Source organism: Siphateles boraxobius, unplaced genomic scaffold (genome assembly GCF_051911475.1).
Source record: "Siphateles boraxobius isolate OS27281-9 unplaced genomic scaffold, OSU_SipBor_1 24, whole genome shotgun sequence".
NCBI classification, from domain to species: Eukaryota; Metazoa; Chordata; class Actinopteri; order Cypriniformes; family Leuciscidae; genus Siphateles; species Siphateles boraxobius.
In genome coordinates, this window is record NW_027508855.1 from 12,273,446 (window position 1) to 12,290,983 (window position 17,538).

General features: G+C 37.4%; 1 protein-coding gene across 7 annotated transcripts; it reads right to left on the minus strand.

The window, feature by feature from the left end:
- Window positions 1–762: 762 nt before the first annotated feature.
- chfr (checkpoint with forkhead and ring finger domains, E3 ubiquitin protein ligase) lies at window positions 763–17,295 on the minus strand. 7 transcript variants are annotated; one of them, XM_077241484.1, is made up of 18 exons: window positions 17,172–17,295; window positions 15,925–16,058; window positions 14,634–14,733; window positions 12,738–12,847; window positions 12,569–12,628; window positions 11,708–11,875; window positions 10,661–10,855; window positions 9,529–9,703; window positions 9,204–9,358; window positions 8,428–8,590; window positions 6,358–6,488; window positions 6,124–6,240; window positions 5,957–6,040; window positions 5,793–5,863; window positions 3,318–3,405; window positions 2,521–2,628; window positions 2,302–2,374; window positions 763–2,082 (listed from the first exon to the last, which is right to left on the minus strand). In XM_077241484.1, exons 2-18 carry the CDS (start codon window positions 16,034–16,036, stop codon window positions 2,040–2,042), a joined length of 1,953 nt encoding a protein of 650 aa, XP_077097599.1. In that variant the 5' UTR covers window positions 16,037–16,058; window positions 17,172–17,295; the 3' UTR covers window positions 763–2,039. The 7 variants fall into 7 exon arrangements, with proteins under 7 accessions (XP_077097599.1, XP_077097596.1, XP_077097598.1 ...); XM_077241481.1 differs by having other exon boundaries at window positions 6,346–6,488; XM_077241483.1 differs by having other exon boundaries at window positions 10,661–10,858; window positions 17,172–17,282.
- Between the last annotated feature and the right edge of the window lie 243 nt (window positions 17,296–17,538).

Below are 17,538 nucleotides of genomic sequence, written 5' to 3' on the forward strand. Positions count from 1 at the left end.
ACATCATAACTCCATTGAATTTCACTAAAACCACCTTTTAGGTGCATACAAGAGCCCGTTTCAAACAAAACTATAACATGTACATGTAGATATTTAGAAAGGTAGGCCTACAATCAGATTTTTATCTGATTGTATTAATTGGTATGACAAATACTCCTGTATATATATATGTGTGTGTGTATTTTTGCATTTTTTAAAAAGTAATATTTTGCATACCACTTAATGTACAATATGATCAAATTTTTTATATATATTTATAATATATATATAAATTTAGTTATTAAACAGGTGCAAGCAAACATTCAATTGCAGCACTAAACTTCATTGTACAAACATTCCCAAAGCAGAGAAAAGTAAGGGTTGGGCGAGTTATTCTGTGTAAGACCACAATGTAACATTCACTAATGAACTGTAGCAAATCCACCAAATGTGGGCGTTTGTCAGATGCCATTAGTTTAGTGTGTGAGGTTTTACAGTGCTGAGCCATTCTGTCCAACTTCATTAAAGAGCAGTTGAAGGTTGTAGGAAGTCTAATCTGAGCCTCTGAAGAATGTCTTGGTGTGAAGGACAACAGAACCGAAAAATATGGCACAAGGCAAAAAATAAAGCAAGCATTACACCCTTTTTCAACAATATCATCTAACTAACAGTAATGCAAAAAGTTCCCTGCAAGGTGAGGCACCAACTTTAAGTTATTTTAGTTAATTAAGGGAATTAGATGGGTTATCTAACAAAAGAAACAACCTCAAACATAAAGAAAAGTTAAAGGGTAAAAATGTTCTTTACTTATTTTCATGTGGCTTGAAGCTTAATGCCAGATTTTAATGACTGATTGTGGTAACAGTTTTATGGATCACATAATGGATGCATGTACAATACACTTAAACTTATAAATGTAAATATTTGGGAAAATTGGCTAAAACCAATGTGGTTTACGGAGTTAAACAACAAATAGAGCTGAGTGTTAAATATTCACATCAACTGAAATGCAACTTCTGGGGTAGATGGAAAAACTATTTTCTAGTTTAGAAATACAGCTCTAGCCTAGTTAGAAAATATTTAAACAGCTGTTATATGGTCTTAACATCTACCTACATAACCCAACCAAAGCTACAAGTGAAATGAAACCTAAAATATGTTAGTCACCTAAGAAAACACTGGGAAAAGCATCGACTAGCTAAAACTGCTCTTGTTTGCATATGAATTTCATAAACATTTCCCCAGAGGCAACAGCAAAAATTTCAGAATCATAAGACGTGCAAGTCTACATTATAAATCAGATTTGACTTGATTATCCCTAGCAGTGTGATATAACCCTCAGTCTTGTTTTATATATATATATAAAAAAATCTCTCATATGCCTTTAGAACAGCCCGGCAAATGAAAAAGAACAAATACACTCACAAGGGCTTATGACCCTTAGAAAAATAATGAAGAAAAAAATGCTGAATACCTAACATGTCAGTTTAGTGCACTTGATCAGTCACCTCTAGAACGCAATCATCCCTTATTTATAACATACATTTTCAATGTTCTCAGTAGCACGTAAATGTCTTAATAATACTAGTAATACATTGAAACGTCAAACATAACATTTGAAAGAACTGAGACATATGCAAAGCAGCGCACCGAGAACACTTAAAGTCAACTCTTAGGCACCAGAGGTTAGTTATATCATTTGTATATTATATATTGTTTAAGCTAAAAAGCTTTTTGAAAGAAAAAGTGATTGCCAACGTAGTCTCGTTTTACAATTACAAGCAGAGATGTGACATGAATCCATAGTGGAATGAAGTGTGCATACTGAAAGTGTGACGGTCAATCCATCATGGAAAATTAGAGTCCGTCTCTACACACAGTGCATATCCAGATCAAATGTTTCCATATGCTGAAACCATACTTCAAGGATGATTGGTTTATCATCATCTGATTGACTTTTGCATATGTAAAGATGCCATCTAGAGGAGAAAAAGAGGTATAACACCTGCCCGCAGCAATGCTAATAAAGCTACGTCAAATCAAGCGTCACTCCACCAGCTTTAGTTCTTAAACCGTGTCTGTTCGCACACGTGGTTGAATTTCCTGGAAGAGAATACAAAATTACTGATTAAGATTGATCATTGTGTGTCATCCGAGATATACGATTATGATCATTTAAAGGCTTTTATATAAATGCACTAGCAAACAGATTTATGTTGTTGTACTTCAGACTGACACTACATAGATGTGCATTAGCTGCCCTCTACTGGTGGATTCAAGTATGGAGCACTTCAGAGGATGATCAACTGTGGTTTAACTTACAAAGCGTGGTGTGCTTTCACTTGAGTCCGACAGTTGCGTCCCCAGTAACAGTCTGGTCTGGTGGTCACAGCATCTGTGGAAAAACAAGCAAACTTACTGCATCACTTTCAGTTTATTCTGTAGTTTTATAGATTTGGCTTGATGTGCGGCACGACATAAATACTGTGACACTAATATGACTGTGTAGCTTTGCGTTACTTTAATGCATATGAGTCTTACCTGGCAGCTCTGATGGAGGAATACGCTCTCTGTATTTGTATGCAATCTCTCTAAAAGTGCGAAGTCCACAGCAGTAGCACAGGAAAGAGTTGGCAGTGATTCTGTAATCTGAAATACATACAACTGTGAATTACAACAGGGCATCATTTTCAATCAAATAGAAGTAGTTGAACTGACTTAATTTCTTGTTTGTAGCAAAATGACGAATCAGCTGAAATTTTTGAATCCACATTGTTCGAAAATATGCATTCAAATCAGTTAAGAGAAAAATACGAAAGGCTTGTTAGAAAAAAAAAAAAGATCTCTGTGACAGTGCACTTATATTATTATGAATGGGAGAAAGTGTAACACAATATGGTGGGATAAGTCCCGCTTTCTAAATAAGTAATTGCATCACTGCAGTTTCTTTTAGACACAGCTGTTCCGAGACGCACGCTTATGACTGCACATGCGCATTGGTGGGTCTACAAAACCAATTCATGATTTGAGCATTTAGAAACAACATTTATGAGACAGTTGTTGTTAGATTCCATTGGTGATTTCAAATATGAAATCATAAGCTTGGTGAACAGCTTTGGAGAATTTGATGTTTCCATGTTCAAAAAGAACTGTACTTGTATGACTGAAATAGCTGCCCGTGAGGCTTTACAAAGATGGCCGCCGAGTAAAATGACTTTTCTTAATGGGACTTGGTGTGAAACCAAAACTCAAAAATCTAACATATCCCACAAAATGTTTAAGAATATTGAGATATTATTTTCCTTCTATCACCCAGCCTCAACAATTGTCAATATTACCAGAGAGATGATACAGGCCCTGCTGTACAGCTTGGAGCGCTTCCTGCAACATGTGCCTCCAGCTCATTCCTCGAGAAGTCAAATAGTTCTGCCACAAAGAAAGCACAAATGATCAACAAACACGGAGCTTATACAGTTATAGCATTCAAATAACACTTGAATTTAAAACAAAATATTTCTGGTAAAACATCCTCCTAATAATTCACTTGTTTGTTACATTTTATAAAGAAAATGGGAGTGGTGCTTTTGCAAAGGTAACCAAGGTCCTTATAGCATTATAGGCTAATTAACGTAATGCCCGCATAAAAAAAAAAAGCCTTTTCTGCTGAATCAAGAAAACTATTTTTTCTTCTATTTAACATCTTACTGTAGGGTGTACTGTAGGGTTAGTTCAGCCAAAAATGAAAATGATCCCATAATTGACCCTTCGCTAAGCCACGCCCGAAAACCGCACTGGCCAATCGTGTCTTAGCAACCGTAACTAGGCGTGAAAGGTCTGGCAAGCTTTCGAGCGAGGGAAACATGCTGAAGCGTTGTGCGTGTGGATTGTGCAAATCTGATACCGGGTATCCTAAAAGTTTGGACGGGGGAGTGGAATTTTTTTCCTTCCCGAAAATCTAAAAGTCAAGGGGAGAAATGATGTGCGTGGATCAAGCAGTGTGGGAGACCCCATTCACAACTAACAGTTACGTGTCGACAGGATTAACAAAAACACCTATTCCTTGGAAGTTGGAAATAATTACGGTTCTTTATTCATAATGCACATGTTTTAACGTAAAATAAGACGTTTAAAGACAAGACGGAGGCTCACTGACATACTTTAAAATATATTTCAGCATTTTGTTAATCGACGGCCTACTGTTGGCCCTGACTGAGTAACTTTAACCCAGTCCGATCGCGGCTCTCCCGGTGTTAGTGTTATTCCACAAGATTTATGGATAAACTGTTTGATTTATAATTATTCGATTAGTTTCACATTTCACTTACCCTGCTGTGGCTGTGCACGAACACAGCTGTTCCTCAATTTGTGTGTTTCCCATGTGAATGGACAGCGTAAGAGGCGGCTGCTGCTGCGACTATAGGCTTAAGCTTCAATTTTTATGAAATTATTCTCTAATCGGTTGCATATAATGTTGTGGATATATCCCTCGAAATGCACACTGCAGTCCTTTTTGTCTTGCTCTCTCTCTCAGATATTTCACATGTTCGCCAAAAATTACTAATTATCTCATTGGGAATGTCTGACACCGGTGCATACACACTGTAATAGACGTGCTAGACCCGAAAGCTTGACAGGCGTAGCAACAGTAACTAAGGTGGGCGGGACTTAGCGAAGGGTCAATGACTTTCTCTTTCAGCCAAACACAATCGGAGTTATATTTAAAAATATCCTGGCTCTTACAAGCTTTATAATGGGAGTGAATGGTACCTTAGATTTTGAAGCCAAAAAAGCAAATTCATCCATAATAAAAGCAATCCATACAGCTCTAGGGGTTTAATAAATGTCTTCTGAAGCAAAGTGATGTTTTTCTAAGAAAAAATATCCATATTAATGACATACGCGAGTCGAGTTCCGGCAGAAGAGTGACCTCTGACCCGACACGTGACATATTGAGGTTTTTTTTCTAGACATATTGAGCAAAACAAAAAAAACGGTCACGAATTAGAAGTCTAAAAGGAGAATTTTTAGAGGAGCTTGAGTTTGTTGCCCAGCCCTGTTTGTTTTAACCACGAGAGGCGTCTACTCTCACCTAAACTTACGCTGCTCCTACATCCTCGTGTGGTCAGAGGTCACTCTTCCACTGGAACTAGACTCACGTACAGCCGTTATCGGAAGCCAGCGATTATGGCTTATAAAGTTATAAATATGAATATTTTTCTTACAAAAACACATTTGCTTTGCTTCAGAAGGCCTTTATTAACCCCCTGGCTGTATGGATTACTTTAATGATGGATGGATGCACTTTTTTGGGCTTCAAAAAACTCTATTCACTCCCATTATAAAGCTTGGAAGAGCCAGGATATTTTTTAATATAACTCTGTGTTTGGCTAAAAGAATAAAGTCATATACACATAGGATGGGTTTAGGGCGAGTAAATTATGGGATCATTTTAATTTTTGGGAAAACTAAAACTAAGATTAATCACAGTTCTTTATTTCAATAGTCAGACAATGGGATTTTTTCCCCCATTTTATAATTCATCAGGCAAAAAAAAGGTCATGATTTTTGGTTAGAGGTTGCGTGCATGTCTGTAGCACAATACTGGATGAGTTAAAAGTTTAATACTTGTAAAGTTCAATCACGAAATAAGTTCAATTCAGCCATAAAGCAGCTCTGAAGTGATGTCATCATCTAGCTTTTATTCAGTTCAAGTTTACTTCTCATCCTCAGTCAGTGCAGTCAAAAATACTATAATAGTATATTAATAATACTGGTCTCAAATATTATTAATGGAGCAAAAGAACCGTACATACCTGAAGGACTTCAGACTCATATTGATTACCATTAAAAACTCCATCCAGACATTTGTCATTAAGGTTAAGATCTGTGAGGAGAAATATCCATAATCATTATTATAAAAAAAACACAGGCAGTGAGAAAAATATTCTACAGAAATCTTAACCAGTCAGAAACCTACCGCTGAAATGAGCTAGGCAGCCGTGACAACCGATCCGCTGGCAGCCCCAGTACACATGGCAGAAAGGTTTCTGGCACACCATACCTGTTGAAAGGAGCGGGCAACAAATCATCATGTGACTGCAGTAGGCCTGAGAACATTGATGGACAGGTGTCAGGGCCACTCACAGTGCTGCGGGGACATCTGAGGGGGAAGGTACTCGAAGCGTCGGTCAGGCATGGGCTGCAGGCAGCAGTTGCAGATGAGGTGACTGCCTTGAGGAGCACACCTGAACTCCTGAGGAGCTGTAGTAGGAATACAGAGGATTTCAGCATAGGTAGAAGTGCTGTGGATTTCTCTGTTGGTGTGTGTGAGTGCATGGTTTAGGCTAAAATGTGAGCGTGAATGACCTGTGGAGGTACCGGAGGATGTAGAGGGCCCGTCTCCAGGCACTTTAGCTGGTCCCTCAGATTGAGCAGGCTCACAGATCCACAGGGCAGAGCTGAGCTCCTTCCGATAGCCCGGACACTGCCGACACATCATGTAGGGCTGACTGTGTACAAACAAAGTTAATCAGGGTGGGTACTAGGGTTGGGCGGTATTTCGGTAATATCGTATACCGCGGGGTCTTAAAATAGCAACGGTATCAGTTTCAATACCGTCATTACCGGCACTTATATATAATAAATAAATATAATTTATTCAATGCCTAAAAATGCTTATGTAGTTGTCTCTAGTGACAGTGTGGAGGAGAGAGAGAGAGAGAAGGGAGAGGCGGTAAATACTGACTAGGCAATTTGTAAATGTTGCAATAAAAAAGGTGACCGCGAGAGATGGAAACACCTCTAACCTAATGTCGCATCTCCGAAACAACCACCCACTCAGTGCGGCGAGGATGCATTTTGCCCTGAGTTCATTAAATAAGCGCATTCGTTTATATTTGTTAAAATATTATAATGTTATTTTTTTTTACGTTGATAATGAAAACCGAACAGCACGAGTAAGATGGGATGCATCGGGAGTCAGACATTGACCACTTAATTAAGTTTCATTTTGTAAAAGGCCTTTCTTTAAAGTGAATTTCGTTTTGTATAAATTGTATCCTTATTTTAATATAAATTTTTTTTTATCAACCAATAATAAATAAGAATCAAATATAGCAGACAACATAATCATGACATGATCGTGCGCTGGGGCGCCGCGGTCACTTGCATTGAAATCTCATCATAAATTAACCGAAACTCAGTGTATGTCTCACAGACATGAAAGATATCTAAATAAAGCTTGAAATTTCATTAAACGAAACAATTCAAAATGAAAAGAAATAGGCCACTCGCTGATTATTTAATCCATGATGTGCATTTCTCTCTATGCGCGTTCTATACGGAAATGGCGATCATCAAATTAAACGAAACTATTCCAAACGAAAAGAAATCGGCTAGCCTACTCTCTGATTATGTAATCCATGATGTGCATTTCTCTCTATCGTTCACTATGGAGATGGCGATTCGTCAATTTCTTTAAACGAAACAATTCAAAAGGAAAAGAAATATAGGCAGCATACTCTCGGATTAATCCAGGATGTGCATTTCTCTCTATACGCGCGTTCACTGCGGAGATATCAATCGTCAATTTCTTTAAACGAAACAATTCAAAACGAAAAGAAAAAGGCTAGCCTATACCTTCTGATTATGTAATCCATGATTTGCATTTCTCTCTATATATGCGCGTCCACTAGGAGATGGCGATCGTCAACTTAATCTTTGCAGCACTGATAGAAAAGTTGTATTAATAAAAATCAATGGACGCGTGTCACCGGATTTACAAATGCACTTCTGGCTTGTTGCTTGTTAATTTAATTTAAATGAATTAATAAAATGATTTTTTTGCTCATTTATAAATAGTATTTATATCTACCACCCCCTCAGCACCTGGGTTAAACAATTATTTGGCGCCACCATATTATAACGGCCCACGTATTAAAAATAGTCGAGTCTAAATAGGGCTCCGGCTCATATTACATTTAATGCCGTCAACAGGGATCAGACACAACGTGCACGGGTTGGCCTTGATTTTTTTTTGTGTGTTTTTTATGCCCGATCTGGTATTCAGTTTCTGAACGGTGTAGACACAAGCCAACAGTTTGGTGACGCTGTCTGAGCCTTATGTCATAATTTTTAATTAGTCACGGTAATACCGTATACCCCGGTAAAATAGGGAGGAGGTTTGACGGTATCAAAATTTGGATACCGCCCAAGCCTAGTGGGTACCTATATTTAGAACCTACTTGACGTCTATTATTTTAACATCAAGCCAAGAGAATCACAATTTCAGCTAACCTTTAATATAATTTATAAAATACTAAACACTTCAATAATTAGATAACTGAGTTTTCCAGGAAGTTGAAGTGAAATATACTGCATATTTATGTCAAGCACTTCCTTTTAAAAAAAACCACAAGGCTGTGATTGGAAAAGTGTAAAGATTCTGACCTCATGTCAGAAATGTCACTGTCATTGTCTGAGAGTTCAAACAGATAGTCTGAACTGCCCTCCTCGTCCGAGAAGGAGCGCTCGACTTTCGGCTGCAGCATGTCCTGCGTGATCTTGTTCCGGGCATCCATGCTGCGCAAGTCATCTTCACTCCGACACTTCTCTGAGACCAAAACAATAAATAAAAAATAAAGCCGCAAAAATAAAAATTGTTCATAAGTTTGGAGCAGCTAAGTTTTTAAGAAACGACTCCTTTTATACTGCAAGGATGCAATCAAAAGTGAGTTAGGACATTTATAATCTTACCAAAAATTTTTTTTTTTTACTTTTCTATTAATCAAAGAATCCTGGAAAAAATGCATCACTGGTTTCTACAAAAATATTAAGCAGCACAACTGTTTTCAACAGTGAGAATAAGACATGTTTTTAGCACCTAATCAGCATGTTAGAATGGATTCTAAAGGATCATGTGACACTGTAATGACTGCTGAAAATTCAGCCTTGGCATCACAGGAATAAATTACATTTTATAATAAACATTATTTTAAATTGTAGAACTACTGACAACATCACAATTATTTTGTCAAATACAGTAAGAACACTAGTGTTGATGAGCATAAGAGACTGCTTTACCTGACCATCCTATTTGTGCAAAGTAGTTTTAATGGATTAAGTCCAAACTCTTAGCAGCAAATATGCTTAAAAAAATAACATCTCCGTAAACTCTTTGATATGGACTATTTATCTCTTTGGCTAGGTTGTGTGTGATACAGTACCTGGGTGCTGGAGAAGGTAAGCCTCCACCAGGTTGTTGAGAATGTGGTTTTTACGGATTCTCTCCACAGGACATCGGCAGGTGGGGCAGAAGGAGGAACGTTCCATCCAGCCAGAATAACAGGCAGCGCAAAATGTATGCATGCAGGGCTGAAGACTGTAAGGAAGCACACACGTTCATTCAAACTCAGCCTCCCCACAACTTATTAAAATCTTTCTTTAAAGGATTTTTATAAAGGTTTACATTAAGAAAACAACTGTAAGGGATTTATGTTGGCCAACATGTCCATTCGGGTTTAAGTGTTGATTTGCACACACTGGACTGACCTGACACAGTCATGCAGCAGGTCTTGGCAGACGATGCATGTGAGGGATTCTTCCATCTTGTCTGTTGTGGCTCCCTCAGTTTTCTCTTTTCCCGCTGCTCCTCTGATAGGGAGCTGAGGAGCTGCTGCAGAAACAGCAGATTCACTGAGAGTACATCCAAACCCATTCTGATCATCTGCAAGACAGACAGATACACAAATGTTACATTTAAAAGTGTTCATATTCTAGAACAGATCCGAAACACATTTTAATTCCAGATATACACCAATGTTCAAAAGTCAGCAAGATTTTTGAACGACATTAATACTTTTATTTAGCAAGGATGCATTAAATTGATCAAAAGTGACATGTATAACGTTACAAGATTTTTATTTCAAATAAAAAATACTGTTCTTTTTACTCTTCTATTCATCAAAGAATCTTGAAAAGCATGTATCACAGTTTCTACAAAAATATTAAGCAGCACAACTGTTTTCAAAATGATTGTAATAATAAGAAATGTTTACTTAAGTATCATGTGACACTGAAGACTCAAGTAATGATAGCTGAAAATTCAGCTTTGCCATCACAGGAATAAATAACATTTTAAGATTTATTAAAATAGATAAGTCATTTCAAACTCTAAAAATATGTCACAATATTATTGTAGCTTTTAACAAATAAATGCAGGCGTGGTGAGCAAAAGACACTTTTAAAAAACATAAAAAAAATATATAAAAAAAGCTTACCAAACCCAAACTTTTGAACAATTGTGTACGTGGCAATCTTAAACCATCAGAGCTGCAGTCTAGCAGTTAGTGCATGTGCTTATGAGGGTGACACTGGTTCATATCTGGCTTGTGACACTGTCAAACTCTGTTGCCAACAGGTCACCCTATCATTTCCTGTATTTCTTTCACTAAAATGGCACACATTACGATGCACGACACAATCATGTTGCCAGATTTTTCACAGATTGCTTTCTAAACATTTTCAAAGTACTCTGAAAAAGTTGTCAAGTTAGCAACTATGAAATGCGTTTCACTGACATGTTGAAATGCAGATGCTCAGAACGCTCAAAATAGACAGACATCATACATTTTTTCAAATGAATCATATATATTCGTTTTTCCAAAACAGTGTGTTACAGCACCTCTGTCAGTTTTTCTTCTTTTCCTCTGCATTTCCATCTCCGGCTCCGCCTGTGGTCCTCCCTCAGTCCAGTAGGTCCACTTCAGCCGGGTGTGATTCATGACCGGCTCCCCGGGGCTGCCTGCTGGTGCGGTCATCTCCGACTCTCCTTTACGAACAACCGATGAACTGACTGGGTTCTTCTTTGCAGACACATCTGCTTAATGGTACACACAAACATTCTTTGACTATGGCCTTGTCCACACTAATATGTTTTCGTTTGAAAACACATCTTTTTCTCTCCGTTTTGGCCTTCCGTCCACACTGAGACGGCGTTTTTATTAAGGAAAATTAAGCTTTTTGAAAACGCTCTCCTAAGTGGATAAATTTGAAAACGCCGTTTGCACGTTGTAGTGTGGACTGTCAAAACGAAGGTATTTAAGAAAAATGACGCAAGTTTAATCATGTGATGCATATTGTACCAATAGATATTCATGTTTATACCGGTATTGTGCTATTCACTGTTGCTATAATATGTTACTTTGCACACTCTTCAAAACACAGTCCTGCAAAGATGACAGATAATTTACTCGCATTTGCTGTCCTGTGGCAATACATGGGAGCAGTTGCGTTTTAGATCTAACATACGGTGACTAAGTGCGACATAGATGCATCAGTGAATGGCTAGATATGTTGCTAAATAAAATTATCCTGTCAGAAGAATTGCGTCATAATTTTATTTATTTTTCCATCTGTATCATCTCAGTGAGCTTTTGTAAGGTTTTACGCATGCACAGTAAGGTGAATTTATCATTTTTCAAAAGTTTCTCATCCACACCGAAACGTCGGAAAACACCTGAAAACGCTAGTGTGGACGGAGACCGTTTTTAAACGAAAACGGTTTTCAAATACCCGGATTAATGCCTGTGTCAAACGCTGTAAATTTGAAAAACTCGACGCATAAATGAACAGCAGCCAAAGAAGACATTGATAAGAAAGTAATTATTATATAATTGTAAATGCAAAGACACTTGCAGGAACGTGCATATACAGTGTGGACTGTAATTACCAGAGCAGGCAGATAAGGGCATGTTGTAGAAGTGGAAGGATGAGCTGGAGGTAGATGGCTGGGGGTCCTCATGCTCAGACTGAGGTAGAGGCTTCACAATAACAGGCTCTACTGGTGCTGGTTCACTCTCGGTTTCTGTTAGATCAGAATCTTCTTCTATAACAGCATCTGTGGGGACCACAAAGAGAAAACTGTAACTTAAAGAAATAGTTCACTCAAAAAAGAAAAGTTCTGTCCAAAATTGCATGGAGATGAAATTAGGGTCAGTGATTCATCTGTGCATATTCTTCCAAAGGAAAAAAAAAAAAAGTTTCGTAAGCTCTCTCCAATCCTCAAAATGTAGTAAAAGGCAAGCTCATACTACACAACTTCTGGCTGGATTTCCAAGGTCTGTGACAAAACTCCCAGGTCACGGCCAAACCTGTGGTTGATGTGGTCAGCAGTCACTAACATTGCAATATTTTCAAACCTATTTGATATTATCGTCACATGATCTTGTAGTGTGTTGGATGCAATGGCTAGATGGAACTAATACAGCCAATCACAGTGCAGACGGTATAAACAAAAAAATCTCGCAATCACTCATTTTTTTGCTTGAATTTATGTAAAACATTTTTTCTCTTGACCAAAGGTCTTGTAGTGTGACATCTAGTCTCCATTGTGCTGTGTCATATGCATACTGCTACGACAAGACAACGACAGATGACAAGACACCTTGTTGTGTAGTGCGAGCACCAAAGCGATTCAGTCCTCTAGTGTGAGCTTGCTTAACGCTCTCTTCCTATGAAACAACTGTCCTTTTCTACCGACAGGCTATAGCAAAACAAACATCTGAATGAAATGTTATCAATGTCTGTTTACCTTCAACGTCCTGTGAGGCACTTTCTTGCGGCCTGATGGTCTGATACATATAAGCAATGTCTGCAAAAAAGAAAATAGATGAGTGATGTGGCCAATCTGGGTCATATTTTTGAACGCAACGTAATACCAAAAGAGAAAATGCTTAAATGTGACGAAAAACAAAACATACTTTGTTCTGGCTCATTCTTCCTGTACACAAAGTAAATGACGTCACTATTTTGCAGTAAGTACGTCTGTTTCTTCACCACTTTAGACATGTTGATCACTGTCCCATTGGTGCTGAAACAAACAAACAGACCATTATCAAGCAGAACGTTAACAAATTACGGGTCCCTTTGAATGCACAGAGTGCTATTCAGAGGCTTAACGATGTAGGCAAATTGCCTTTTTGTGAATTTTATTTTTAGGGACTATGGACAAAGAGAAGGAATCACAAGCTGGATTCAAACTTAGTCTTCATGTCTGAGCAACATGTCCAAGCATGTGCATTAAACCGCAAGGCCACATTTCTGATACCCACACTGTCTTCTGATGTACTTGGAACATATTAAATTAGTGTCTTCAAAGATGACAAATTACCCATCTATGAACTTACCTATATTATATGTTTAAATTAAATGCCTGATAGCCTCTGATCCAACTAAATATTGACTATTTCTTTTAAGATAATTAATAGAGACAGAATAAAGTGCTGAGTTCAATTATTGTTAAAAATGGCAAATAGAAAGCTGTACAAAAAAAAAGGTTTACAAATGAGGAAGGGATCCTTGCAGTTCCCATCACGTTGACAAAGCATTGTGTAAAACACACAGCATAAAGACGGTCTAGCAGACACACTCACTTAATCAACTGGATGGATATGTAAAGCAGCAGCGGAGAGCTAGCATACATGAGACATACCATAAATACATGAGACATACCGTTTCTACAGACGCAGACCAACTAGTGAATCTCTATCCACTGACTATTAACCAAATTACAATTAATTATTCACCAAAGCAATGATTAAATGTCATGAGGGAATTGGATATATATTTGCCGCAGGGCCAAAGCATGTCATTAATTGAATTCACTTACTAATGTAATTAGAAGTCACTCAGTATAATTTGCCAAAACTTAAAAAGAATTAATGCCAGCTGCAACTACTGATGTTTTTTTATTCAATGGGCAATAGACTCTACCATTAGCATTATACACTAGTCTTCCAAAATAATATCAGTTCTGTAAATTTACACAACACTCCTCCTCCTTTCTTTCTATATCATTGAAGAGTAGTGGACAAAAATTATGTCTGGCCTGGGAAAATTTACATCACCCTTTATTCAAATATAAAAAAAAAATGGTTAAAGATTTTGAAAGCATATTGCATAATTGTGCTTGGAGTCAACCATTTTATTTGTGAAAAATAATTTTCTCATATTTCGATGGTTTAATCGAACTTGAAGGGTCATTACTGTACAATGCTTAGCATAAGTGAATACACCCATGCTAAAGTTGACTAAGAAGTGGAATAAAAAAATCATCTTTTGGAAATTGATCTTAATGCCTTAATTAAAAAAAATGAGGAAAAATACAACCTTTAAGGACACTAATTTTCTTTGTGAATGAATAATGTATCGTAAATAAATAAATGTTCTTCCTTAAAATACAGGAGGCATAAGTCAGTTCACCCCTATGTTAAATTCCCAGATTTTTATTTTTAAAGGCCAGTTATTTCATGGATCCAGGATACTAAGCATCCTGATGAAGTTCCCTTGGCCTTTGGAATTAAAATAGACCCACATCATCACATAGCCTTCACCATAACTAGAAATTGGAATGGGGTACTTTCCATAAGATCATCTCTCAATGCAAATCAAACCAGCTATTAGGCTCACTGAAATAAAACCATGCCAATCTCTAGGTATGGTGAAGGGAATGTGATGATGTGGGGCTATTTTAACTCCAAGCACAGTATAATGAAAACTTTACAAACAAGAACATATCAAATTTATATAAAAAAGAAAACAATTATATTGGCCATGAAATTAGTCAACAATCCATGTCCATCAACTATTTGTCTTACCTCATGTCCTCCAACCACACCTTTCCTGAGTTCTGATCTTGAGTGATTTTGCAATGATTCCCTGAGACCAGTTTATTAGCCGGAAATGCGAGGTCACAATCTATAAACAAAATATGTCTGTAAGGTTATGATATAGAGACAAGTCAACAATAAATCAAAATGGAATACAATCACTTTGGTCATTATAAACCTTTAACAAAAAGAAATGTTCCCCTGTCCCAAATGCCAGCCTAAGCCTTAACATAAATCTGCAAAAATGCAAGCTTTAGCTCTAACAGTATGTAAAAATGAAAAAAAAAAAATAATAATTCAAAAGAAAATAAAGCTTAATATTTGGACCATTAATAATATTTGCATTGTGAAATTTCCTCAAATTTCTCACTACTGTAACAAACAAACAATCAATCATGATTATTAATAATAATATTTTCACATTACAGTAGCGCATGTTACTATCGAAAACAAGGTCTTGGGAGCAGTTCATGATAAATATATACTTTTCAATGAAAGTTGCTTTGTCATAGTTGCAGGCTACATAACGGTGAAAACTAAAATGACAAATGGGACACCTTACGATTTTATCCTGCTTGAATCTGAAATATGTGACATTACTAAAGTAAAATGGATTGCGAAAGCATTTTCATGTCGAATTTAATAAAGCAGGTTCCTCTTTTCTCTCCCTGATCTGGCCCATTACTTTTCTCTCACAGACACATTAGGCATGCAAGTCTTAAATGAAGTATAGTGTGGCATGATGTGATGTAAGGTTAAAAATTACACTACTATAGTAATGAAGCGTATCAGTTCTGCTAATAACCAGTGCAGCACACAGAATCAAACAGACACAAGGATTGATATTAATTAAAGCGGGAAAACCAACAGTCTTCAAACCCAGACAGACACAGACAGAGTCAAAGGAATACAACCTTTGCACACCAGCACAACAACAAAAAAAACTACTTAATATGCCAAGAGCATGTCTTCAATAGACGCCTTTGTCATTATTGGGGAGGGGGTTCATTTGCTGAACTAAAGGGAGTATTGTTAAAGGCAAGGGCTCACTGAATACATGCAGACACTGCTTCAGACTGATTATCTTGAGAGAAAAAAGGTAACAACTAATAAAAGTTAAGTAAAACTTGAAGTCATAGGAGAGTCTATGAAGAAGTTTTGTGAAAAAGCAAATAACGGAGAAGCCCTTTTAAACTAAAATAATTATTTCACAAGTTAAGACTGAGCATTGAGCAATTAACATGATCAAACACTTTATTAGTGATGATGTTTAGCTCACCTTTTTTTCTCCCCACAGTGCATTCTCTATTTATGAGTAATATCTCTGAACCCGGAGATGCGTCGACTTTAACCAGTTTCCCCCAGGCCTGACCGCTGCCCTGATGCGTCATTTTCTCCTCTTCCTTATTTTACCTGCCAGACAGCAGATCTCGTCACATACAGAAGCATGAGGCAAAGAATACACAGAACCCACAATGCTGATTATATTATGAAAAAATAGAGTTGAAAAAATAGTGTGAAAGACTATAAACAGCACGCTTATTCAAATAAACTGCACAGGAAGAGACCAGGGAGGGTTGTAACACAAGATGAGTTGTAACCATCAGTTTAACCAATTAGAAATAAGCTACAGGGGTGAATCACTTTCTTGCTGTAGAAGTTATACTCTGTGTAAAACAATCAGCATCTGAACCAGCAGATTTTTCTTCATGTTTATAAGCTTTACTTATATCACAACTGACCAAAAGCATTGTTAGCCAACTATGAATGCAAGCTCTGGTGAATTGTGTTGGTAATGACAGAACTTGAGATCATCTTGAGATCATACTTGGCTTCAGGAACCATTGCCACCAATGGTCTTTACGATCAACTCAGCTCACAATGCTTTTGGGAGATGCAGCCCTGATGACAAGGATTGTAACATGATTTCCAGTGTAATTCTACTTTCTATATGATAGGCCTTTACAATAATGTAAAACCATGTTGTCTGTTAGTGTTACAGTAGTGGTAGTAGAGCAGGGTGTAACAAGACTGTAAAGTTACTTGATATTAATTTTATAAAGTTTAGGCAAGTTATGTATTTATGAACTACTTTAATTTGAAGCAGTTAGATACGCAAATATTACACGAAAGTTTTACTAAGTTACAGACGCTTTTAAACAAAATAAGTTACACACTCACTGACCTCACCTAACGTTAAGTTACTTGATTTAACAGTTAACGTTACCTAAGTCAGTGTGCTAACCAGCTAACTGAAGCTGCCAACGAGTTCGGTGTAAAGCAAAGCCTAGTAAGAAGTAACGTTAAACTAAAGATAGGTGAATATGTAAAATCGTTCATTTCTTCAAGTGACTGAATTCAAGTTGATTTTTTTTTTTTGGAAAGCTAAACAACAACAACGTAAAACGGCGCAATGTTTACCCGAAGAGCTGCTAACAACACGCTAGCCCACAATCACATTTGAAACTGTTCAAAATAGCGGAATAAAAATGTAAACTCAACTTGTAATGTTTTGAATGTACTAACCAGCGTCGGAGAGTATCCGCAGCATTAGCGCATGTTGACTTGAATCCTCTGAGTGCTTTCGTTTTTATTCTGTGGAGCACTTCCTGCCCACCAGTGGCATTTTCATGCATCAGCTGAGAGAGAGAGAGAGAGAGAGAGAGAGAGAGAGAGAGAGAGAGAGAGAGAGAGAGAGAGAGAGAGAGAGAGAGAGAGAGAGAGAGAGAGAGAGAGAGAGAGAGAGGTGGGGGGGTGCTATGGGAATGAAGCTGGCAGGGGGTCAACATGCTTCTGTCTGGCCCGTGAAAGCCCTGAACAAAAACCTGTCTGGAATGATGTCTAGACAAGAGACTGATACACATTTTAGATACACATTTAGATGGAAATATGG

Coding starts and splice junctions, on each gene's coding strand:
- chfr (XM_077241479.1), bottom strand. CDS start 16,036: ATGACGCATCAGGGCAGCGGTCAGGCCTGGGGGAAACTGGTTAAAGTC. Junction 14,734..15,924: donor CACTGTGGGGAGAAAAAAAG/GTGAGCTAAACA, acceptor TTTTGTTTATAG/ATTGTGACCTCGCATTTCCG. Junction 2,375..2,520: donor TCCTCCATCAGAGCTGCCAG/GTAAGACTCATA, acceptor GTTTTTCCACAG/ATGCTGTGACCACCAGACCA.